Source organism: Arachis duranensis, chromosome 7 (assembly GCF_000817695.3).
Source record: "Arachis duranensis cultivar V14167 chromosome 7, aradu.V14167.gnm2.J7QH, whole genome shotgun sequence".
In the NCBI taxonomy this organism is placed as follows: Eukaryota; Viridiplantae; Streptophyta; class Magnoliopsida; order Fabales; family Fabaceae; genus Arachis; species Arachis duranensis.
This window is the reverse complement of record NC_029778.3, coordinates 53803825-53829141: the sequence shown is the minus strand read 5'-3', so window position 1 is coordinate 53829141 and position 25317 is coordinate 53803825. Positions and strand designations below refer to the sequence as shown.

Genomic DNA, 25317 nt, shown 5'->3' with positions numbered 1-25317 from the left:
CACTAATGTTTGGAGTTCCAGTAGCCTCCGGGGTCCCAAACTAGGCGCAGAAAGCCTTCAATTAAGTTAAAGCAAGTGACAAGGCCCCAAGAGTGTTGATTTCTAGATTGAATTTCGGGGTCCCAAATCTTGCTTTTGCACCCGTCTTCTTGTTGAGCAATATTGTTCCATCTGGGTGGCAAGCAGTCTGAATTCTCACTGAAGCGGCCAAACAACTTCCTAGACCCATTCAATTGAGCTTTACACCAACCTTTGTGTTTAAACTTTGAGCTTCCAACCATAATGAACTTTTCAGGATAATTCTTACCATTGACCATCTTCCTCTTACTCTTAATGCCACAAAGAGCTCTAAGTTGACCATCAGTCTCCAGTAGCCCGTATTCAAGTGGAATTAGAAAGCTAAGGGATATGAATTTTACCCACTTGAATGTTGTGAAGGATGATGGCAACTTAGGGGGAGGTGTTTCTAATGAATGTGCAAGCTCCACTCCCTTGTGCTCTTCTTTGACATCTTCCACCTCTTTGCAAGCTTCTTCAATTTCAACCTCTTCCTCTTGGTGGATTTCTTCCAATTCAATCTCTTCTTCATTGTTCACCAAGGGCATGGGAGGTTGTGCTTCTACTTCTTTAATCTCCATGTCAAGTCCAATGGGAGAGGATTCAAATGTAGATAAGAATTCATTAATGATTGAATCCATCTCTTGATCGTCTCCTTCAAAGTCTTCAACCATGATATGCTTTGGAGGTTGTACACCCTCCTCAACATCAGTTTCAAACGTTTTTGAAGGAGGCTCTATAACTTGAGTTTCCCATGGAGGTTCAGCATCTCCTAAGTCTTCAACCACTGCTTCCTCTTCCTCTTCAATAATTCCGGCTTCCTCCACTTGTTCCAATATAAATTCATGCTCCTTACTGTCCACCGGAGTTTCTAATGTCTCCTTCATGCTACGTTCTTCATTAGATTGTCCACATGAAACCATGGGGGTTCCTTGAGTGTCCAAACGTCAGGAAGCTAATTGATTTATCGCTTGCTCCAGTTGATGAAGGGTTGCATGAAATTGATCTACTGATTCCTTGAGGCGAGCCTGTGATTCTAGGGTCGATCCAAAAATTGGCAGTGGTGGTTCTTGGGAGTAATTGGGGTGGAATCGAGGTGGTTCTACATATGGTTCATACGGTTCATAGGGTGGTTGGTATGGTGGATATGGGTTAGGGTCATATGGAGGTGAGTGGCGGAAAGGGACTTGTGAGTGTGGTAGTTCAAAGTCATGTTGAGGATATCTATCATTTTGGTATACATTGTAGAGTGGTCTTTGTCTGTGATATCTAGGAGGGTGTTGTTGCCTAAAGGGTTGATCAGATCCTATTGGCTCCGTCCATCTTTGATTGCTTTGACCTTGATGCATATTCCTGTTATAGCTTCCTCTTCCTGCAACATAGTTATAACCAAACTCATAGCCAAAGGGGTGAGAGTTCATAGTATTGAGAGAAAATAAAAATAGAAACTAACAAAAAGAAAGTATTTTGAAAAAGATATAATTTTTTGAAAAAAAATTTTGAAAAATATTTACAATAACCACTAATAAGGCACACGTTTGCAATTCCCCGGCAACGGCGCCATTTTGAAGAACTGAAGATTGATGGTTTAGAAGTTATAATAAACTCTCATTGCAAGTATAATTTCTAAACCAAGCAATCAACCTTTCTTACAAATATTTTGGTTGTCACAAGTAACAAACCCCTAAATAAATTGATAACCGAAGTATTTAAACCTCGGGTCGTCTTCTCAAGGAATTGCAGGGAGGTATGTTCTTATTATTGGTTATGAAAAAGTATATTTTTGGGGTTTTCAAAAGGGTTGAACAAGTAATACAAAATAACAAGTCGTTAAAATAATAACTAATAAAGCTCTTGGCAAGGTATGAGAACTGAAAGTCCTATCCCGGTTATCCTTATCAATTGTGATGAGAATTGGATTTTTCTCCCACTAAGTCAACCTCTAACTATGAAGGTAAGTCAAGTGGATGAATTAATTTTGATTCCTCAGGTCCTAGTCTTTCCTTGGGAAAGGCTAGAGTTATTGGAACTCGAATTAATTCTCGAAGAATTCCAATTTTCAGTCAACAATGAGTTTGATAACTCAAGAGTTACCAATTAATCAACACAAGCCAAAAGGGAATAAAATCAACTTGAATGAAAATAATTTGAATAGAGCCCAAGCATTAGTAACATATAAGTCTGAAATACCTCAATTGCATTAATAAAATAAAATCAATCCAAATATGAAGAGTCATAAGCCAAATAAGCAACATCAATAATCAACAATTAAGAGAAGTCGAAATAAAAAGATATTAAACCTGATAAAAAGATGAGATAAAAATATTCATAAGTTCTAAAAATCCTAATCCTAATCCTAAGAGAGAGGAGAGAACCTCTCTCTCTTAAAACTACATCTAAAACCTAAAATTGAATTATGAAAAGCATGTTGAGTCTCTGCATGTTCCCTGACTTTAATCTATGTTTCTGGGCCAAAAACTGGGTTGAAATGCGGCCCAGAATCTCTGCCAGTGACTTTTGTAATTCTGCAGATCGCGCATGTCACGCGTCCGCGTCATCCACGCGATCGCGTCACTCAGCGTTTTTTGTACCACGCGTGCGCGTCGTCCACGCATTCGCGTCGTTCGTGCAGTTTCCAATCCACGCGGTCGCGTCAGGCATGCGAACGCGTCACTCTGATTTCTTCCATTTCGCGTGGTCGTGTGAGCCATGCGACCGCGTCACTTCTTGTTGGTCATCTCCTCAATTCCTTGTGCTCCTTCCATTTTTGCACGCTTCCTCTTCATTCTCTAAGCCATTCCTGCCCTTTGAAGCCTGAAACACTTAACACACAAATCAAGGCATCGAATGGTAATAGGAGAGGATTAAGATTAGCTAAATTAAGACCAAAGAAGCATGTTTTCAATCATAGAACTAAACTAGGAAGGAGTTGTAAAATCATGCAAATCCTATGAATAAGTGGGTGAAAAGCTTGATAAAACCACTCAATTAAATACAATATAAACCATGAAATAGTGGTTTATCAAGGCACTTGAGCAAATACCCTCTTATGCTATGTTAATGAAAGAGATCTTAAGTCATAAGAAGGATTGGAGGGAAACTGAAAAAGTCTTCCTCACTGAAGAATGCAGTGCAGTCATTCTAAAGAGCTTACCAGAGAAGCTTAAAGATCTTGGAAGCTTTATGATACTATGCACAATAGAGGGTACTTGTACAAGGACAACTCTATGTGATCTTGGGGCAAGTATCAACCTAATCCCTACATCCACTATCAGAAAGCTTGGCTTGATTGAAGAGGTCAAACCAACCCGGATCTGTCTTCAACTTGTTGATGGCTCCATTAAATATCCATCAGGCATAATTGAGGACATGATTGTCAAAGTTGGACCATTTGCCTTTCCCACTGACTTTGTAGGGCTGGAATGGAGGAGAACAAAAGTGCAATTCTCATTCTAGGAAGACCTTTCCTAGCAAGTGGACGAACTCTTTTTGACGTTCAAAAATTGGAATTAACCTTGAGAGTCAATGAGGATGAGTTTAAGTTGAATGTTGTCAAAGCTATGCAGCATCCAGACACCTCAAAAGACTGCATGAGCCTTGATATTATTGACTCCTTCGTAGAGGAGATCAATATGGCTGAGAGTCTCGAATCAGAGCTAGAGGACATCTTTAAAGATGTTCAGCCTGATCTGGAGGAACCAGAGGAAACAGAAAAGCCTCTGAAAACTCCTCAGGAAGAGGATAAGCCTCCTAAACCTGAGCTCAAACCACTACCACCATCCCTGAAATATGCATTTCTGGGAGAGGATGACACTTTTCCTGTGATCATAAGCTCTGCCTTGGAGCCACAGGAAGAGAAAGTACTACTTCAGGTGCTAAGGACACACAAGACAGCTCTTGGGTGGTCCATAAGTGACCTTAAGGGAATTAGCCTAGCCAGATGTATGCACAAGATCCTATTGGAGGATGATGCTAAGCCAGTGGTCCAACCACAAAGGCGGCTGAATCCAGCCATGAAGGAGGTGGTGCAGAAAGAGGTTACTAAATTACTAGAGGCTGGGATTATTTTCCTATCTCTGATAGCCGCTGTGTGAGCCCTGTCCATGTTGTACCCAAAAAGGGAGGCATGACAGTGGTTCATAATGAAAAGATTGAACTGGTTTCTACAAGAACAGTTATAGGGTGGCATATGTGTATTGACTACAGAAGGATCAATACAGCCACCAGAAATGATCATTTTCCTTTACCATTCATAGACCATATGCTAGAAAGACTAGCAGGTCATGACTATTACTGCTTTTTGGATGGCTATTCGGGCTATAACCAAATTGCAGTAGATCCTCAGGATCAAGAGAAAATAGCATTCACATGTCCATCTAGAGTATTTGCCTACAGAAAGATGCCTTTTGGTTTGTGCAATGCACCTGCAACCTTTCAGAGGTGCATGCTCTCTATCTTCTCTGATATGGTAGAAAAATTTCTGGAAGTCTTCATGGATGACTTGTCAGTATTTGGAGACTCATTTAGCTCCTGTCTTGACCATCTAGCACTTGTTCTGAAAAGGTGCCAAGAGACTAACCTGGTTTTAAACTGGGAGAAATGTCACTTTATGGTGACTGAAGGAATTGTTCTTGGGCACAAAATTTCGAACAAGGGAATAAAGGTGGATCAAGCTAAGGTAGAAGTAATTGAAAAATTACCACCACCTGCCAATGTTAAGGCAATCAGAAGCTTTTTGGGGCATGCCGAATTCTATAGGAGGTTTATAAAGGATTTTTCAAAAATTGTGAAACCTCTAAGTAATCTGCTAGCTGCTGACACGCCATTTGTCTTTGACACAAAGTGTCTACAGGCATTTGAGACACTAAAAGCTAAGCTGGTCACAGCACCAGTCATTTTTGCACCAGACTGGACATTACCATTTGAACTAATGTGTGATGCCAATGACCATGCCATTGGCGCAATATTGGGACAGAGGCGGGACAAGCTTCTGCACGTCATTTATTATGCCAGTCGTGTTTTAAAGGACGCACAGAAGAATTACACAACCACAGAAAAGGAGTTGCTCGCAGTGGTCTACGCCATTGACAAGTTCATATCCTATTTAGTAGGATCAAAAGTGATTGTGTACACTGACCATACTACTCTTAAATATCCACTCACAAAGTAGGATTCAAAACCCAGGCTCATAAGATGGGTGTTGCTTCTGCAAGAGTTTGATATAAAAATAAGAGACAGAAAAGGGACAGAGAACCAAGTAGCTGATCACCTGTCCCGGATAGAACCAGTAGCAGGAGCGTCCTTCCCTCCTACTGAGATCTCTGAAACCTTCCCAGATGAGCAATTGTTTGCCATTCAGGAAGCTCCGTGGTTTGCAGACATTGCAAACTATAAAGCTATTGACAGTAAAGAAGCGCTTATTAGGAGGCAACACAATCTTAATTATCTATGTTAATTACTTTTTCATTTTATTTTCCATTTTTATTTTATGTTTTCTTTAGGTTGATGATCTTGTGGAGTCATAAAAATAGCTGCAGAATTAAAGCAGAATCAAAACCAGCATAAAAAATAGCACACCGTGGAAGACAGACTTACTAGCATTTAAACGCTAGTAAGAGTAGTAGAATGGGCGTTAAACGCCCAGTCTGGCACCATTCCAGGCGTTTAACGCCAGAAATAATCAAAAAGCTGGCATTTAACGCCAGAACAGAGCACTCAGTTGGCGTTAAACGCCAGAAAGGGAAGAAAAGTTGGCGTTAAATGCTAGAAACAGGCTGCAACCTGGCGTTTAACGCTAGAATTGCACTCTAAGGGCGTTTTGCATGCCTAAATGGAGCAGGGATGAGAAGCCCTTGACCCCTCAGGATCTGTGGACCCTACAGGATCCCCACCAACCTCAACTCATTCTCTCTCTCCCTCACACCTTTTCATAACACTCTTCCCTAAATACCCTTCACCAATCACCTCATTCTCTCTTCCCCAGGATCCCCACCTACCTCACCATTCAAATTTAAACCATTCACCTCCCAAACCCACCCATTCACAAACCTCTATCTCCTCCACTTCTCCTTCTACTCCCTTCTTTCTTCTTTTGCTCGAGGACGAGCAAACCTTTTAAGTTTGGTGTGGAAAAAAGTGTTACTTTCTATTTTTCCATAACCATTTATGGCACCTAAGGCCGGAGAAACCTCTAGAAAGAGAAAAAGGAAGGCAGTTGCTTCCACCCCTATAGTCGAGTGGTAGAGCATTTGACTGCAGATCAAAGAGCCATGAGGGAGGAGCAAGAAAGGCAAGGAAGAGACGCAGAGGAGCTCAAGAGCACCATTGGTTCTTCAAGAGGAAGAAGACGCCACCCTCACTAAGGTGGACCCGTTCCTTAATCTCCTTGTCTATTTGTTTTTCTGTTTTCAGTTTTGAGCTTTATGTTTGACTATGTTTTGTGTCTTTACTACATAATCATTAGTGTCTAGTGTCTATGCCTTAAAGTTATGAATGTCCCATAAATCCTTCACCTTTCTTAAATGAAAAATGTTCCTAATTACAAAACAACAAGAAGTACATAAATTTCAATTTTTATCTTGAAATTAGTTTAATTATATTGATGTGGTGGCAATACTTTTATTTTCTGAATGAATGCTTGAACGGTGCATATTTTTTATAGTGGTGATTATGAATGTTAAATTTGTTGGCTCTTAAAAGAATGATGAAAAAGAGAAATGTTATTGATAATCTGAAAAATCATAAAATTGATTCTTGAAGCAAGAAAAAAAAGTGAATAACAAAGCTTACGAAAAAAAAGGGAGTGGCGAAAATTAAAAGAAAAAAAGAAAAAGAAAAAGTAAGCAAAAAAAGCCAATAGCCCTTAAAACCAAAAGGCAAGGGTAAAAAGGATCCAAGGCTTTGAGCATTAATGGATAGGAGGGCCCAAGGAAATAAAATCCAGGCCTAAGCGGCTAAATCAAGCTGTCCCTAACCATGTGCTTGTGGCATGAAGGTACAAGTGAAAAGCTTGAGACTGAGTGGTTAAAGTCGTGATCCAAAGCAAAAAGAGTGTGCTTAAGAACTCTGGACACCTCTAACTTGGGACTTTAGCAAAGCTAAGTCACAATCTGAAAAGGTTCACCCAGTTTTGTGTCTGTGGCATTTATGTAACCAGTGGTAATACTGGAAAATAAAGTGCTTAGGGCCACGGCCAAGACTCATAAAGTAGCTGTGTTCAAGAATCAACATACTAAACTAAGAGAATCAATAACACTATTTTAATTCTGAGTTCTTATAGATGCCAATCATTCTGAACTTCAAAGGAAAAAGTGAGATACCAAACCTGTTCAGAAGCAAAAAGCTACAAGCCCCGCTCATCTAATTAGAACTAAGCTTCATTGATATTATGGGATTTATAGTATATTCTCTTCTTTTTATCCTATTTTGTTTTCAGTTGCTTGGGGACCAGCAACAATTTAAATTTGTTGTTGTGATGAGAGGATAATTTATACGCTTTTTGGCATTGTTTTTAGGTAGTTTTTAGTATATTTTATTCACTTTTTATTATGTTTTCATTAGTTTTTATGCAAAATTCACATTTCTGGACTTTACTTTGAGTTTGTGTGTTTTTCTGTGATTTCAGGTATTTTCTGGCTGAAATTGAGGGACCTAAGCAAAAATCTGATTCAGAGGGTGAAAAAGGACTGCAGGAGTTGTTGGATTCTGACCTCCCTGCACTCGAAATGGATTTTCTGGAGCTACAGAAACCCAATTGGAGCGCTCCCAATTGCGTTGGAAAGTAGACATTCAGGACTTTCCAGCAATATATAATAGTTCATACTTTACCCGATATGAGATCACGCAAACTAGATTTTAACGCCAGAACTGGCATAAAAACTGGAGTTAAACGCCAGAAACAGGCAGTTACCTGGCGTTTAACTCCAAGAAAATTCTCTACACATGGAAGCTTCAATGCTCAGCCCAAGCACGTACCAAGTGGACTCTAGAAGTGGATTTCTGCACTATCTATCTTAGTTTATCCATTTTCTGTAAACCTAGGTTATTAGTTTAGTATAAAAACTACTTTTAGAGATTGTTTTCAGCACCTCATAACATTTTACATCTGTCTTTGTATCTTCTACAACATGAGTCTCTAAACTCCATGGTTGGGGTGAGGAGCTCTACTGTGTCTCGATGGGCTAATGCAATTACTTCTGTTTTCTATTCAATCACGCTTGTTTTCATTCTAATATATTCATTCGCACTTCAACATGATGAATGTGATGATCCGTGACACTCATTACCATTCTCAACTTATGAACGCGTGCCTGACAACGAATTCCGTTCTATCTTAGATTGAGTGTGTATCTCTTGGGTTCCTGGTTCACGAGTTTGGTTGATTCTCCTGAGAACAGAATGTTCAAATCCGTGAAACCAGAATCTCCTTGGTATAAGCTAGAATCAATTGGCAGCACTCTTGAGATCCGGAAAGTCTAAACCTTGTCTGTGGTATTCCGAGTAGGATCTGGGAAGGGGTGACTGTGATGAGCTTCAAACTCATAAATGCCGGGTGCAGTGACAATGTGCAAAAGGATCAATGGATCCTATTCCAGCACGAGTAAGAACCGACATATGATTAGCCATGCGGGAAACCGTAGGGGACCATTTTCACTAAGAGGATGGATGGTAGCCATTGACAACGGTGATCCACCTACATACAGCTTGCCATGGAAGGAGTCTTGCGTGCATGAAGAAGACAACAGTAGGAAAGTAGAGATTCAGAAGACAGAGCATCTCCAAAACCTCAACCTGTTCCTCATTACTGAATCACAAGTACTTTTTATTTCATGTTATTTAGTCTTCTGAAACAAAATCATTTTTATCATTAATCTCCTGACTAAGAGTTACAAGATAACCATAGCTTGCTTCAAGCAGACAATCTCCGTGGGATCGACCCTTACTCACGTAAGGTATTACTTGGACGACCCAGTGCACTTGCTGGTTAGTGGCACCGGAGTTGTGAAAAGTGTGAATCATAATTCCGTGCACCAATCGTTCTGTCTCCAAGTCTGATGCCAGATCGAACAGATTTATTGATGTCAGTAAATAGGTTTTACTCACCTGTCATGTGATTACTGCAACCACTATCAAAAATACCATATGTCATCTTTCTTCTTGCACTCTTCTTGAGATGATGCATAGAAGAGACACTCTTCTCCCTCTTTTTCTTTAGAGAAGTTTGCGCAATGATTGATCTTCATCCTACAGTCTTTCTTCATATACCCAAACCTTTTACAATTACGGCATTGTGATTTTCCACAATGCAAATAACCTTTTTCTAGGTGGTTGGTCTTCTTGCATATACCACATAGACAATATGTTTTCTATAATCAGTTTTATTTTCTATTTTTTTGAAATGGCTGAACTTCTAGAATTTTTTTTCTCCGATTTTATTTAGATTATGAGATTTTATATTTATCTTAGACTGAAATTTATTTTCTATTGAATCTTCATCATCTTGACTTGCCAGTCTTTATTCAAAAGTGTGTAATGAGCTTATTAACTCTGATATTATTAGCGTTGATAAATTCTTAGTTTCTTCAATTGTAGACACTTTATGATCAAATTTGGAAGGCAAACCAATAAGTAATTTTTTCATTATCTTTTCATCGGGCAAATTCTCCCCATAAGCTTTCATTTCAGTTACTAAGCTCATTAATCTTGTATCGTAATTTTTTATTTTCTCAAAATCTTTCATTTTCATATTTGCAGATTTCTTCCTTAGAGATTGAAGGAGGATTGTGCGTACTTTTGTGTCACCTCTGGACACTTGCTCCAAGTTTTTTCACACTTTCTTAGCTGACGATATTTCTCTTATCCTTGGGAAGATTTTTTTCATTATAGCTTGTTAGAGGAAGCATAGAGCAATATAATTTTTTTGTTGCTCTTCCTTCAACTTCTTCTTTTCTGTAGCGAAAGTGTGATTGATTCTCTGGCATGATGAACCCTCGTGGACAATATCCCACAAGTCTTATACTTATAGAAAGGTTTTCATTTGAGAATTTCAGTCTTCATAATTATCTTCTGACAATATGAAAACGGAATATTTATAGTTGAAATTTTCATGGTTAAAGATAATTTTTTTTAGTGGATTATAATCTGATAGATATGTATAGTTGATAGGTTAGGAAGAAAGATTTTATGTCCAGTAGATGACCGAACGTAGCTCTGATGCCACTGTTAGTTTTATGAAATAGTTTGATGTTGGTTTAGTGTATTATGGATTTGAATATTGTAGCAAGGATAGTTTTGATGAATAAGTAGTTTGGATGAATAGTTTGAAAACATTGATAGTTATATTATTGTTGGATTAAGGAGAGAGTATAAAGACTAGTATAATTTGTGTTTGTTAGTTAATTACAATGAGTTTAATGATGCCTATTTATAGGCTTCACAAGTTGGGTTCATTACAATTTTTAGATAATTCTAGTTCTTGGATATTATAGATATTTCTAGATATTATCTTCCTAGATCTTTCTAGTTACTTAATTTATTTACTTATTTTCTAGAATTCTTCATCATAATATCTAAATATTTATTTTTATGAAACAAGATAAAAATTCTAGAGAATTCTATAAATATATAGTATAATCAATAATTCCAAAACTAAAATCAAATTTGAAAATTCAATTATTATACAATAATATTATAATATATGTTTTTTGTCATTCAACTTTACAAATTTCACTTGAATATTAAAAGAAAAAAGTTTGTATAAAATATAATTTGATGTAATCTCAATCTTATCCTTGGTAAATGATTTTTTGCATAAACAATATTGCAAAGAAACTTTAAAAACACAATGCAATGAATAAAAATGTCTACAAATAATGTAAATTATGTAAATGAAAATCAATAGGAAAATGTTGGACAACGATAAGAAATTTGTCGAATGCCGTTAGATTTATCGACGGATTTACCAAAAATATCTGACAGTCATATGTTTACCATCGATTTAGTGGCAGAATAAATTCGATGATATAAACCTCACCGATAATTATTTACCGACAAATTTTTTTGTTTGTCGCTAACTACCAGCGAATTTAGCTGCAGATATAAATTTTCATTTAGCAAAATTGAGCTTGTTACCGTTGGATTAATCCCCTAGTGAATTCGATGGTAAACTTAAATTTTAAATTTTTTTAAAATTTTTTGAATGGTAATATTTTCTTAGATAGTAACATTTCTTTTGCAATCTTAATGTAAACACCGAGTAATTAATGAATAATTAACTAATAAATTAATTATTATTCGAAAAATTAAAAAATTAAATTTTATAGTTTAGAAAAGTAAAAATAATTAAAATACAAATTTTAACACTAATTTTAATTTTTTTGGCCTAAAATTAGACCGTCAGGCTGAACCGATTAGACCAGACCCACTTTGGGCCCAAGGCCCAACGCAAACTCACCCTCACTTATAGCCTCAGTCATTTCCTCTCTCCATTCAAGCACACATACACTAAATACAAGGAAATGGGGGAGAAAAGACTCCAAACCCTAACCACACATTCAAATTCATATATCTTTCTATCTGAAGTTCTAATTGACGAGTCGTTAGTGGCCACACGTTTGTATCGAAATCCTCTATAACAATTTGGTAAAAAAAACTTGAGTTTTCTCACCCAGATTTTCTCATCTCAATTTCAAAAGTTGTTGAGCTTTGGTTTGAGAATTTGTTAAATTTTGGTGTTTAAGAGCAAATTAGCTTTGTAGATTTACTGGTTCTGTCCCTAGCTTCCGTTGGTAAGATAAGAAACCTCTAACCCTTTTGAAATTATTCATATATAATATGGAGTGTTGATTTAATGATATATATGTGATATTAGATTGAATTATATGTTATGGAGGTAAATTAATGAAATTGGTGGTCAATTGACGATGTTAAAAGCTTGAGGTCAGACAATTGTTGTTGAATTTCTGTTTGAAAGAGGTTTGGAGCTTTGGGTATTTGCAAAACGACGATAATTTGTGGTGTTTCGAGCATTAGAGAATAGGGATAAATTGGCCAATGTATGGTTTTGATTTCTTGTAACTAAAATGTAATGTGTCGTGAAAATTTAGGTTAGTTGACCGCAAGATAAGATTGAATTATTTGTGTTGTTGATGCTTGAAATTGGTAAGTGGTAATGATGATGTTATTGAAATGTTGATGTTATTTATGATTTGGATTTGGTTGGTATTTATGAGGCTTAGCTAATTAAGGGTGTTGTTGGAGAAATAATGCAATTTTATGGAGAATGATGAAGTGTATATGCATGTTGTTGATAACTTTGTATAAAGATGCTTTGGATATGACTTATTGTGTAGAAATGATTGAAATTGTGAAATTGGTGTAGTATGGAATAAAATGGTGTATTGAGGAATGATTGGAGTTGGCTTGATGGGGTTATGGTAAGCTTTGAAAAGGTTGAAATAGAGGTGTTTTAAAAATTGAGGTTTAGTATTTCTAATGAAAACTCTGAATTTTTTACCAACTTTGATAGAGCATAACTTGACCTCCGTACCTCCAATTTTTATCACACTTGTCTAGAAAGAAAATTTAATCTAAAAGGTTTATATCGTTCAAAGAACGGATGAAAAATATTTTAAAAAGAAAAAGTTATGCGCGTCGGAAGTTTGATGTGTAAAACTAAAATTCTGCAGCATTTACCATTTTGGCCACCCTGCATAACTCGTGTACGCGAGCCTCGCATGCGATGCGGCCATTCCCTTTGGGTTTGGTGTCTCGCATATGCGAGCAAGGAAAAACGCACCCACGCGTACACGTGACCTCTGTTTTCAACAAAGTGAATTTTATGTTTTGAAATCCTTATTTTTATTCTTTTAACCCCTAAACCTTAGTTGTATGTTGCGTGGTGAGAAAAATGTAAGGGGAGTGGAAACTTAGAGATGAAGAAAGTTTGAGAAGTGGTGAATTATGAATAAGAAGTGTTGAAACACTAGATTGTACTGATAACGAACTTGATATGACAATGTTTTGTGGGGTTCGTGGTGGTTTACCGCCCATGTATATTTTTAAAAGAAAATGTTTTGTGGGTTCGTGGTGATTTACCGCCGATGTTTTTCCAACTGAAGATCTTGCGAGATTCGTGGTGGTGTACCGCTCCCAATGGTGGGATTTGTGGTGGTGTACCGCCAGCCAGGTGGGGTTCGTGGTGGTGTACCACCCACCAATTTTCAAGAGGATAATATCCGGGTTATCTACTGGATGTGTCGGATTCTGGCAAAGTAACCGACACATGAGCTCACGGCCAGTAGGGAAGGCAAGCATCATATGCATTTGAGTGACTTGTTTGGTTTTGCATTCTTGGATTTGCGTAATTGATATTCATGCTTAACTGCTATATGTTCTGTTTGCTGTAACTATAAACTACTTGTATTTTCTTTGTATGCATTGTTTGTCTGTGCATCGGTGTTTCGGAGGATTGGAAGAAAGGTGATGAACTTAGGGGTTAAGTTAGAAATTGAGATGGAATCTAGAATCCTTAGATACCTCACCCTGTTTATGGTTTCAAATGTTAGTTTTAAATTTGAATCTATTGTCGGAAGTTCTAAGATTGCCTGTGCCTTTTCTGAGACATTATATGTTAATTATGTGAGTACCATTACCATGCTTGGACTTCTGGTTCTTAACCCATACATATTTTGTGATTTTTAGATGCAGGACGTGAGACACCTCGTTGAGGCATACTGGGAGCTTCTGAAAGCGAAGATCTTTGTGTTTTGGAATTTTATTTTTGTTTTGATGTATATATAGATACTTTAAATCTCCTTTGTATATATTATGTTTTATCCATCTTAGAGGTTGATTCGGAAAAACAGGTTCTATAAACAAGTTCTATATGTATATATGTTTATATGCTCTGTCCGGTTTCAACTTCGCAAGCGGAGTCAGAAGCCTTGTTATTTGTATCTTGAAACTCTCTTATATATATTCATGCTTAGTTTACTCTTAGCTTGCTTCAGTTACATTAACGTTTACGTGAGTACTGTGAGTACTGCGCTTCTCGGTTTAACGCTTTTACTTTAGCTTTCCTTCAAAGGCTCCTATATATATATATATATACTTTTAGAAGTCGTAGCACTTTGTCACTTTCAGTTTACATCTTAGGTGTAAAGTTCTATAGAGTAGGGTGTTACAAGAATCAATTTTAACAATAGATCCCTTCTTTTACATAGCCTTGCACTACAATTTTAGCCAAATTGCATAATTAAAAAAAAATCAAAACTCTACTATCAAAATAGAATAAAAAACACAATAAAAACAGAAAAAATAAATTTAAAAAGAAAAACAGAGAATGAAAATTGAAATTATGATATTATCAAAAAAATAGAACGGCTCAAATGAAGAGAATCACACTCTTGATGAGACTCGATGATGATTCATAATACATTGAGAAGAGAAGATAATAAGATACGATGAAGAAAATTCAACGTGATGAGAAGTGAAAAAAGCACGATACAATGAATCAGGATTGATAATGCAACTAGAGTGATTTGAATTTTTGATTGAGCATTAGATGAGTGTGCATCTACAAAAGTATTTACTGGAATTAAAAAAGTGATTCGACGCACAGGTAACATATGAGATGAGTGACTAACTTATATCAGATTTGTATATATATAAAAATATAAAAATACACTATGATTGATTAAATAACTAATTTTTGTTTTATAAACAGTGTGTGAGTGTGACCCTACGAATAATAAACTAATAATAATAATTTACGATATTGCTAAAAAAAAGTCAAAATTTACTTTATTTAATATTAAATAAATAAATTTTAAATGTTTTTGATTAATTATTTTTTGCTACCAAACATTTTTGAATAATTTAATGGTAGAAAGGAGGACAAAAAGTAAGTAATGGATGAACTTGGCCTTAAAATAATGTGGTAAGAAGTTACAATAAAAAAAGGTTCCGTTTGGCGAGGGAGGCAAGTGGGGGCATTATTGGCATATTGCCTCGTCAATTAGTATTACTTGAATTGGGAACAATAGTTCCATTTTTCACACAACAACCACTCTGTTCCAACGCCAATTCGAAGAAACCACCTCCACCAATGCTAGAATCCACGCACGGTGGTGCAAACTGCAAAATAATGTCTCTCAGCGTCACTAAACCTGCGACTTGTTCCTTCTCATTCACGAGAAAGCTGAAACTGCTGTTCCTCTCAATCATGTGCTCCATTATTTGCTTCATTGTTTCGTTTTCCCTGTTGGTTACTGCTGGTTCCATTCTTGCTTCACTCTCCATGTGAATGAATTCTTTCAAAGTTAAAATCCTGTCATACAACAGCGCACAAGCCCGCGTTTTTTCACGTTGAGAAAGTAAGAAAAAGAAACAGGACAAGTTTTGTACTCACGTTCTATTTTTGAGGATTTCATCACTCTTCAGGAGATGATAAACGTCACTGTTCCTCACATTACCCATAATCTTCTTAGTTTGTTGATCTACAACTGCAACTGCACAAGTATTATGGTTCTCCCATAGCAACTTGAAAGCATCTGCAACAGTTTGGTTCCCATATACACAAATAGGAGGTTCTTGATCTTCAACTCTGTGGACCAAAATAGCAACATACAACATGATGGACCAATCCATTTCACTTAAAGAAGCATATATGCGTGTAAGGACTGTGAGAGTACCGCAAATCTGAAAACTTGTTATCTGCAATGCTATCGAACCACTCTAGTCCATTCGATTGAAGAAGAAATTGGACTAGAGCATTCTAGCACAAAGCCAAATATGCCCTTCATCATCAACCATAAGTATCTTAAAACAAAATTCACAGCACAAAAGTAGGGAGATAGATACATACCTGTGTAACAAGAGCGATGAGTGTAGGATCAAAATGCTTTTGCTGAATGACTGGTAAAACATGGAGGCGATGTTTCGAAAGAAGCAGCAGCGCGTGCATAACGGAGTCATCCATGCGCACTGGGAAATATGGTTTCCATAGGAATGACTTGGCCAACTCGCCAATCTTGGTTTGACCAATCTCGTGAATTTGCTCTAGAATGATGGAGAAAAACCCACCGCTCTTTATATCCTTTTGCGTGGGATTTTCCATCATCTTCTTGTCGTATTCCTATGACATTCTATGTATGAGGGACGAAGAGAGCAGATATGTTGGGATTAGTGTTTTATTTACAGTATTAAGTTTATTTATGATTATTTACAATTCGTATACACCAAAATAATAAGTACTTACGAAAAATGTCCGTATAAATAATAGGTTAGTTAATTTTAGAATTAAATTTATCGAAAGAAAAATATTTTCTAGTACTAATGAATGAATGAGTGAATAGGCTACCCGGAGACACCAGAGAACCATGCTTGGGAAATCAATGAAACCGATGAAGCGATCAGAGAATCTCATGGTAGAGCAGCCCTCTGATTGTAATACATGATCATCCACAATGACTGCACCCAACACGTCCTTTTCGTACAGCATATGAATCGCGTCTTTTAGAGTGTTTTCAGCTTTCACTTCCAAAACTAATAATAATTCGTAAGTAAAGGATACATGGTATTGTATTGCTTTCAAACAGAACACGCATATGAAGCTAAAGTACCATGTGAATCTGTTATGCCGGATATAGAGCCAACGGGTACGCGATCAAGAAATTGTTGGAGTGCTGAGGCTGAATCATGTTGTTTCCGCTCATCACTCTCGTTGAGGAATGAGCAACTAGCAGTGTGCTCGTTTTCCGACAGGCTCAACACCTCTGATATTCGCCTTGATTGCATTTTGCATATTCCACTCTCACGCTTCCAATCACCGCCATTTAAGGGGCCAAGATTACTCTTCAAAGTTTTATTCAAAGGCAAAAGTAGTACGTGTCAATCTTTTTAGTGCAAGTTACCCTCATCATGACACGAGGCATTTTTATGGCCATTGAGAAGCATTCACGTTTCAACCATTGAACTAATCGCCTTTTCATTATAAAAAAGCATTTCATAGCTATGTGGATATTGTGTTATAGAATATGGGTGAAGGAGTGTGTGTACGGCCACTATGTCAGAGGGGTCTAAGACAATAAAATTTTTTGTCTTTTCTTCTGTTTTTTTATGGTGGATGTACTACGCAGGATGTTGGGAGAAGTTGTAAGGAATGTGTGTATTATTCCTTTACTAGTTGGGAGAGATCATATTGAACTGTCATATCTATAATTTACGGATGACTCTATCTTATTTTGTTCTCCGGAGACAGAGACAATTGTAAATTATAAGAAGTTGTTGCGCTGTCTTGAGCTAATGTCGGGTTGAGCATCAATTTTGATAAGTCGAATCTGATCTCAATTAACTGTGAACAGGAGTGGGTGGAGCAGGTGTGTGGCCTCCTAGAGTACAAGCAAGCTGTTTTACCTGTTAGGTATCTCGAAATTTCTCTAGGAGCGAACCCGCATTTGGTAAAGACTTGGAAACCAGTCATAGATAAGGTGGAAGAGAAGCTCAGCTTATGGAAAGCGAAGGTTCTAAATAAAGCAGGCAAGCTAGTTCTTATTAAATCGGTGTTGAATAGCCTGCTAGTATATTACCTTAGCCTATACAAGATGTCGAAGGCGGTCACTGACAAGTTGATTGCCTTACAGAGAAGTGGGAAGTGGTTCAAGCACCTAAAAAGGCTAGGAGTTGGGGGTCGAGGATGCAGTGCTCAGGAACACAGTGTTGCTGTTTAAGTAGTGGTGGCAGTTTTTCAAGGAAGATTGTCCGTTATGGAAGAAGATTGTCTGTTCGTGTAATAATTTGAATCATAAGGTTATGCTTTTTAGTTAGACTCTACCGGTAAAAAGTGGCCCCTAGAAAGACATCTGTCAGTTGAATATAAAAGCACATCAGGTAAAAGAAAAAATTATTAGTGGGCTGGCAATGGAAGTTGGTAATGGACGAAGGACACTATTTTGGAAAGATAACTGGGTCTAGAGTGGTCCTTTGAAAGCAAGTTTTTCAAGGCTCTTTTCTGTTTCAAACCAACAAGGATTTGTGATAGGAGATTGTGGGTTTTGGGATGGATTAGAGTGGATTTGGAATTTTCATTGGAGGAGAGAGTTGTTTCAATGAGAGTTGGAACTAGTTCACCAACTTCATGATAGGTTAAGACCAGTGAAACTATCAGCTGACAGAGAAGATAATCTTGTTTGAAAATTTGATAATAAAGATATTTTTTCTACTAACTCTTTTTTGCAGGTGTTGCAATCGGAGACTCTTTCGGAGGAGATTACGAGTTATAGCTTCACAAGTTCGATCTAAAAAGAGTTGGTTCCGCCTAAAATTGAGTTGTTTGGTTGGTTTGTTTTAGTGAGTAGAGTGAATACTAAAGAAAGATTGAGTAGATTAGGCATAATTCACCAGCATGATACTATTTGTGTCTTGTGTAAAACGTTTGGTTGAGATATTTTCATAGAGTTTGGGCTATCTCAAGAAGCATTAAAAGCTTGTTTGAGAGTTGGAATGACACGCCTAATAGAAAAGAGGAGCAGAAGAGATGGCTGACTGGATTCTTTGTAATTATTTGGAATGTCTGGTTAGAACGCAATAACAGAATTTTCAACAATAAAAAAGTAAATGTTGATGTCATACAAAACAGGACATTTTTGAGCTATAAAGAGTGGACTGATATTGATTCTATTGGTTGTTGATAGCAATGTTGGAGATGACATAAGATTGTTAACTTTTGTGTTTAGATTTGCTTTTGTATCTGTTTGTTTTATGCTACACTCTCATGTGTCGAGCTTCCTTTTGTAAAAAACAAAAAAAAAAAAACATTTCATCAAACTACTTAACTTGAATGCATCATGATTTTCATTCATTGCTTTTATTATTAATTTTACATGGTAGGGAGTGGGGGAAAGGGGAAGCTTCTATTTACATGTACAGCAGCACTACCATCCCCCAAACTCTGTTCATATGACGGTGCTATCTTGTATTGTTGCCTTTTCCATTACAACGGTGATTCCTGATCGAATGTAGAACCCATCTGCTGACCTATCTGCTTCTTCAACTCCCTATACAGAGAAAGCAATGCATTGGTTCGGTTAGGCGCACACACACACACACACACTGGACCGGAATAACTGCTAAGTGATCAAAAGGGTAGCTATGCTTACTTCTCTGTTTGCAATGATGACATCTTTCCCGATCTTTGCATTCTTGTCAATAATGCAGTTCCTAATTTTGGTGTTCCTTCCAATCCCAATTGGGACTTTCCCTTCTGCCATCAAAGAAGCAATTTCGGCTTCTGTTTGGTAATAGTCTGCTCCCATCATTACAGTGTCCTGTAAAACATGGTTTTAAAATGAGTGTTGTGCTGCATGGACTGGACCGTCCTTGGTCAAGAATTTATGGTAACTTACCTGAAGCTCAACGCCATAATCCAACCGCGAACGTTCACCAACAATGGAATGTTGGACTGTAGATTCTCTAAGGAAACATCCGTGAGAGATAATTGCATCCACAATCTGCCAAAGAAAAACTCAAATACAATGAGAGAGAGATCTTATGATGATGTTTTTTATACTTAAGATTCTATAAGATAGACTATTGTACCTTGCAATTCTCAATCTTTGTTGGTGGTAGGAATCCTGGAGATGTGAAAATGGGTTTCTTGGGATCATAAAATTCGAACTTTGGATTCTGCAAGATAGTAGCACAAAGCAGATATTAGCTCTAATAAACTGAACTACAACAAACAAATTTTGTCATTCTAGCAGGCTCATTGTATCGCAGAATGAGGATAAGAAAATGAGAAAAATGGCTTGGCCAAACCCACCTCTTTGGTAAGAGCAAGGTTAGCATCAAAAAAGGATTTTATTGTTCCAATGTCTTCCCAATAGTCTCCAAAAAAGTATGACTGCAAAAATTCAACTTTACATTGTTAGCTCCTGATAAATGGTAGATAATGTTCCTTGTAGAATGGATAGAAAAACATTTCGTAGAATTTCTCTTACATGGACATTGTATTCCTCCACGGCTGCAGGAATGATTTCAGATCCGAAGTCATTGGATGCAGGATATCTCCATTTCAGAAGATCGAGTAAGACATCTGTTTTGAATACATAGACCCCCATAGAGGCAACGTATGGTGACATTGATGCATCTTGAGGTGACAACCCAAGAAAAGAGGTATCTACATGCTGCAAAGAATCAAACATAGATACAAATGAAAGTTTAAGATTGCAAGTGATGCCCATATAATCTGTGTATGTTTTAAGTCAATACTAGCAAAGCTTTGCCATGTTAGGTGCATTACCATTGCTTTTAGATCATCATCCTTTGGTTTTTCTGAAAATTGAATGACTCGGCCTGTGTCATCTACTTTGACCAGTCCATAATCTGATGCACGGCTGAACAGAAAGCAGGCAAATGGCAATTAAACAGAAAAAAAAATAACAAATTTGGAATTTTTATTTTGAAAAAAAAGTAGTTGCTTCTATTCACTTTAGAGTGAAATTTAAGTAAAATACTTGTATTATAATAGCAGCAAAAGACTCAAAATACCTTTCTCCCACGGCAGCGCAAGAAACTGTGATATCAGCATTTCTATCAACATGACTCTGTTTATTTGTTGTAGACACATCAGAAAAGTTTGGAAAATGATATGAAGTAATTATGAACCTGATATAACAATCTGAATATATACCTGCACGAGATCCATGTAATCCATTCGGTATAGATGATCTCCGGCCAAGATCAATACATTCTCAACATTTCTGTTCTTGGCATCCTACAAAAAATATTCTATTAAAATACAAAGAAGAGAGGGCATATAATCAATTGACAAATAAAATCAGTTCCCCACCTCAAACACCCATGTAAATTGCCTCACAGCATCTGCAGTTCCTTGGAACCAATTCTTTCCAGCTTCTCCTGGTGTTTGAGTAGCAGCCAAAACCTGTTTGGCACTTAGTTGAATTTGATTAGTCCTCATGAATAGAAACAAACTCTAGTGGCTTCTACTTGTCTATCAATAAAAGCTAGTAGAGTTGCCGCCCAATGTCCATGTTAAGGGGTGGTGACATACCTCCACAAAGCCATCCCCAAAGCTGATGCCATTTCCAAAATAGGTGCGTGCAATGTGACGATTTAGAGAAGCAGAGTTGAACTGTGTCAGCACAAATATCTTGTTAATGCCACTGTTGATGCAGTTACTCATTGGAATATCTATGAGCCTGTAGCATCCACCAACAGGTACCTGCAAAATGCACACAAAATTAACGTTGTACCGCCAAGATTAAAAGGGTAAGATCGTTGCGCTTACAGCAGGGGTTGCAGCTCGTTTGGTGAGAGGAAAAAGATGAGCCCCTGATCCTCCTCCAAGTATGATGGAAACAACATTGTTTGGGTCAGCCCCAACCTTTTTCTTAAGGAAAGAAGGCACTTGTAGTGTCTGATTCTGAAATTGAAGTGCATAATAAAAATAAAAATGCAGCCAAGGAAACAAAGAACATAATTCTACAATCATTCAAAAGAATAATCTTTTTTTTTTCCGTTCCAGAACTGATCTTACCAGGGTTTGTTTGGTGGAATTTTTTGAAGTAAGAACAGCAGAAACACCGCCAGGCTTGACCCACTTGTGGGCAGCTTTAACGACACAGGGGCTGCTATTGAAGCTCCTTTTGATTCTTTCACCGAAGAAGCCATTCTCTTGATGAAAGATATCACCTTTCTCTGTGTTTGGTAAATGGGTATTGGCTTGGAAGGTCACACATGCAGACGCCATTGCAGAAAAGAAACCTCCAGATGAAACAAAAACCAAACAAATGAAGTAGGAAGAGTTTGATACAACGAAAAAATGGGGATCCCGAGAAGCAATCAGAAGAGGTAATAGTTAAGAATTTTGAAGGTAAATTATTGGAGGGAATGTGAATGTGAACGATCGAGTGGTTTTGAAGGCTAGTAATGGCTGCCTTTATTGGCTTGTGAGCCAGGGAGAGAGACCCTAATTTATTATGACTAATGAATGAATGGATGACTTATTTACGGTTGGGAGAAAAAAATCTTCTGGTTTTGGTAACGTGAAATCCCCTAAAAGAAAAGACAATAGTAGAAAAATAATGAATGACCCGTATTGATTGTTTTTTCCACTATAGCCCATGGCTCTGAATTCCCTTAGTCCAATTTTCTAGGCGTCTCTTACACATGGCCAACCCATTAACCGACGAAATGCAATGCCATTTTCGTATATAAATTAATCTTTGTTCTAATTCCTACGGTTGTTATTTGGTTTTACTCGTTCGCGTGTCACCATTTCCATTGGAAAGTGGGGTTTGTACATGTCACATGTGCAAGTATGCAACAGTGCATGCGAGCTAGAGCTATGCATTGATAGATTGAGATTTTTTACTTTTGTTGAGCTTGATTATGAACCAAGCTAATCATATGTTAGATGTAAGATTGGTTGTGATGTTGATTGATATTTAAGTTAAAAGTTTTTTTTTTTGGTTATTCATGTTATCTTTCGTTTTAATATATTGTCATATGAATTCTATTTAATAATTAATGGTCGGCTAATAGATGGTAGGGATGACAATATATAAGGTAGGATATGATTTGGATTTAATTTTAATTCTATTCGTAGGTTGATAATTTAAAATAGAATTGATTTTTATAAAAAAAATATATTAAATTATTAATTAATAATTTCTTTATCATTAAATTTTTTTGTATTTATTGAGATGTTTTTAATTCAACATCTACTTAAAACATATTTTTTATATAAATATATAATATATCTATATAGGATTGTTGCATATCCAAAATAAAATTTAAATCTTTCGCACTTATTTAACTGAACAAGTGAACTAATCACTTGATCAATTTAAATTAATTATTTAAGTTAAAAATTAGTTATTTAACTAGACGAATGTATATGTTTATGCATATATGTTAATTCTTAACATAAGTATAATCATTTTCATCCAACCAGATAATTTATTGTAAAAATGTTTGATAATAAAAAAAATCAGTTAAAAACAATTATAATTTATCTTATTTAATATAATGCATGAAATTAAAATAAAGATTTTTCTCAATTTTAATTTTATTTGAAAAATATTTTCATTATAAAATATTTGTAATCAAGTAATTCAATCAAAACAATCAACTGTTTAATAAATTCGATAATATTAAAAAAATAAAATAAACGGTCAAAATTTATTTTATTTAATATTTTATAAAATAAATTTATTTAATAAATATTAAATAAAATAAGTGTTTATTGTTTATTTTGTTTTCTTAGTATTATCAAATTTATTGAGCGGTTAATTGCCCTGATCGAGTTGCTTGATTGCAAGTGTTTTATAATGGAAGTATTTTCAAAATAAAATTAAGATTGAGAAGGAACCTTATTCCAATTCCGTGCATTTGAATTGAGCATTTGAGTTGATCATAGTTCGATTTTTTTTCCCTATTTTAATGTTTTTGTCCCGGTGGGGCCCAAATCAAATCGTTAAAGTGAGTGGGCCCATGATAGTATCTGTGTTAGTGTGTTTATGGTTCTGGATCCCCTGCAACCAACCATCCCATGCATCACTAATGCTCTAACTGGCGACCTTGATCATTTAGCACGGTTGAATACAAAATTTCAAATAGTTGAATAATTAAAATTAACTAATTAATAGATTTTGTTTGAAATAAATTTGGATTGATCGATTGGTCACTTCATTTGTTCGTTTAAATAAGTATTGAGGATTTAAATTTTGTCCTGTACATACTGCAATTCATTAGTCAATAATAAATTCTTAAATAGAGCTCAAATAGTCAAATTAATAACAAATTAGTCCTTAACTTAAAAAATAATGTGGTTAACCAAAAAAATAAATTTTGTTCGAAACTAATAGGAGTTTAACTACCTTATTAGTATATTTTATTTTTAATTTGAATTGCATTGGATTCAAATTATATAGTTGACAATAGAATAAAGAAAAGATTATGGTAATAGCTCTGGGGAGAAAGTATATACAGAATAATGGTTGGGATGAATGAAAACAATGAATGAATATACGAGAATAATATGAGGATCGCGTGGAAGGAGGCATGGGCCCATGATGCAGGGATGGGCTTCAATGCATTTTAAGAAAGAAAGAAAGAAGCACATGGTTGGTACTTGGTAGTCAGTTGAAGAGTGAAGCACCACCGTACACGTGTCATGACTTTCCCAAAAGAGCAGAGCATCCTACCTGATTCTTTTGTTTGAACCTGTTATGGAAATGGAATGGGTTTGATTTGAATGTTAGGCTTGTTATCAAGCTAATCAGCCTAGGCCCAAGTGGGTAGTGACATTCATATAAGTTAACTTCTACATCTTTGTCAAGACCACAAAAAAAAAAAAAGAAATACTTCTACATCTTTGTGTGTGTTTTGTTTTGTTTGTGCCTTTTATTTATTTTTCCACTAGACTAAAAGCATGTGAAACACCCACTTCAAGAACTTATTCTAATTCCACCTTATAGCCATTGAAAATGTGATGTATGCGTTGTGTTCTGCGTGCATTATTGCCTGAAAGATGGATCCCACACGATAATTAAGACAGACCTTATTGCATCTCACTCCACCTCTTAAAAGTTAGTACGTTTTTGTGTGTTTTCAACTGTTCTCTTTGGAATTATTCGGACACATTTGGAACCTTCTTTTAATGAGAAGAATAATAATTATGACTAATATGATTTGCTTAATTTATTAATATAATGATAAATGCTCCAAAATTTCAACAAAAATTTTGTTTTTAGCATTTTCTAATTAAAATTACATTATTTGGACAAGTTATCCTCTAAGATTTTAGCTGGCTAAAAAAACCTATACGTGCTTAGCATAAATGTGCAATGCAATGCAATGGAAAGTATAATAATTAAAAAATGATGATGATATGATGAGTTGGTCATTGTTCAAGAAAGAACTGAGTGCCATGCATCTCGCTCGCCAATGCCAACGCCAACGCCAACTCCTTCTAAAACAGTTTTGCCTTTGTTCAAACTAACTAATTAATTTTGTTATTACACTGATGACTTTGTCAATATTTATAGTATATCAGATGAAATCAAGAGTCAAACACACATTAAATGATATCAATCAATAAATATAATTATAAGTCTAAAATTGTCTTGTGTGTGGTTCAACCAACCTGGCTCCCCGTTTTGGCCAACTATCCTTTCAGATTTGTTCGGATGATCATGATCTTATATTTGTGTTTTTCTCTTCATTTGCAACTCCTAC

General features: G+C 36.2%; 3 protein-coding genes across 3 annotated transcripts; 1 reads left to right on the top strand and 2 right to left on the bottom strand.

The window, feature by feature from the left end:
• Positions 1-14953: 14953 nt before the first annotated feature.
• LOC107459079 (SNF1-related protein kinase regulatory subunit gamma-1) lies at positions 14954-16924 on the bottom strand. Its single transcript, XM_016077291.3, has 6 exons — positions 16680-16924; positions 16418-16602; positions 15923-16192; positions 15750-15832; positions 15467-15661; positions 14954-15385 (listed from the first exon to the last, which is right to left on the bottom strand). The coding sequence occupies exons 1-6, from the start codon at positions 16852-16854 to the stop codon at positions 15070-15072; spliced, it is 1224 nt and encodes a 407-aa protein (XP_015932777.1). The 5' UTR covers positions 16855-16924; the 3' UTR covers positions 14954-15069.
• A 146-nt stretch (positions 16925-17070) lies between these two features.
• Positions 17071-17786, top strand: LOC107459017 (uncharacterized). Its single transcript, XM_016077243.1, has 2 exons — positions 17071-17124; positions 17421-17786. Exons 1-2 carry the CDS (start codon positions 17071-17073, stop codon positions 17784-17786), a joined length of 420 nt encoding a protein of 139 aa, XP_015932729.1.
• Positions 17787-18886: 1100 nt separating this feature from the next.
• LOC107459053 (glucose-1-phosphate adenylyltransferase large subunit 1) lies at positions 18887-22094 on the bottom strand. Its single transcript, XM_016077266.3, has 13 exons — positions 21614-22094; positions 21365-21499; positions 21128-21298; positions 20906-20998; positions 20747-20830; positions 20605-20660; positions 20357-20450; positions 20055-20240; positions 19877-19957; positions 19654-19740; positions 19461-19565; positions 19215-19382; positions 18887-19112 (listed from the first exon to the last, which is right to left on the bottom strand). The coding sequence occupies exons 1-13, from the start codon at positions 21824-21826 to the stop codon at positions 19011-19013; spliced, it is 1575 nt and encodes a 524-aa protein (XP_015932752.1). The 5' UTR covers positions 21827-22094; the 3' UTR covers positions 18887-19010.
• Positions 22095-25317: the final 3223 nt, after the last annotated feature.

What these genes read in the sequence shown, in the direction of transcription:
- LOC107459079 (XM_016077291.3), bottom strand. Translation starts at nt 16,854, where the DNA reads ATGCAATCAAGGCGAATATCAGAGGTGTTGAGCCTGTCGGAAAACGAG. An exon ending in AACAAGTTTTCAGATTTGCG is followed by an intron (nt 15,662 to 15,749) that starts GTACTCTCACAG and finishes TTTGGTCCACAG; the next exon opens with AGTTGAAGATCAAGAACCTC. An exon ending in GAAATCCTCAAAAATAGAAC is followed by an intron (nt 15,386 to 15,466) that starts GTGAGTACAAAA and finishes GTTGTATGACAG; the next exon opens with GATTTTAACTTTGAAAGAAT.
- LOC107459053 (XM_016077266.3), bottom strand. Translation starts at nt 21,826, where the DNA reads ATGGCGTCTGCATGTGTGACCTTCCAAGCCAATACCCATTTACCAAAC. An exon ending in AACGAGCTGCAACCCCTGCT is followed by an intron (nt 21,299 to 21,364) that starts GTAAGCGCAACG and finishes TGCATTTTGCAG; the next exon opens with GTACCTGTTGGTGGATGCTA. An exon ending in TGCGCTGCCGTGGGAGAAAG is followed by an intron (nt 20,451 to 20,604) that starts GTATTTTGAGTC and finishes CTTTCTGTTCAG; the next exon opens with CCGTGCATCAGATTATGGAC.
- LOC107459017 (XM_016077243.1), top strand. Translation starts at nt 17,071, where the DNA reads ATGTGGATATTGTGTTATAGAATATGGGTGAAGGAGTGTGTGTACGGC. An exon ending in AGTGTGTGTACGGCCACTAT is followed by an intron (nt 17,125 to 17,420) that starts GTCAGAGGGGTC and finishes AACTGTGAACAG; the next exon opens with GAGTGGGTGGAGCAGGTGTG.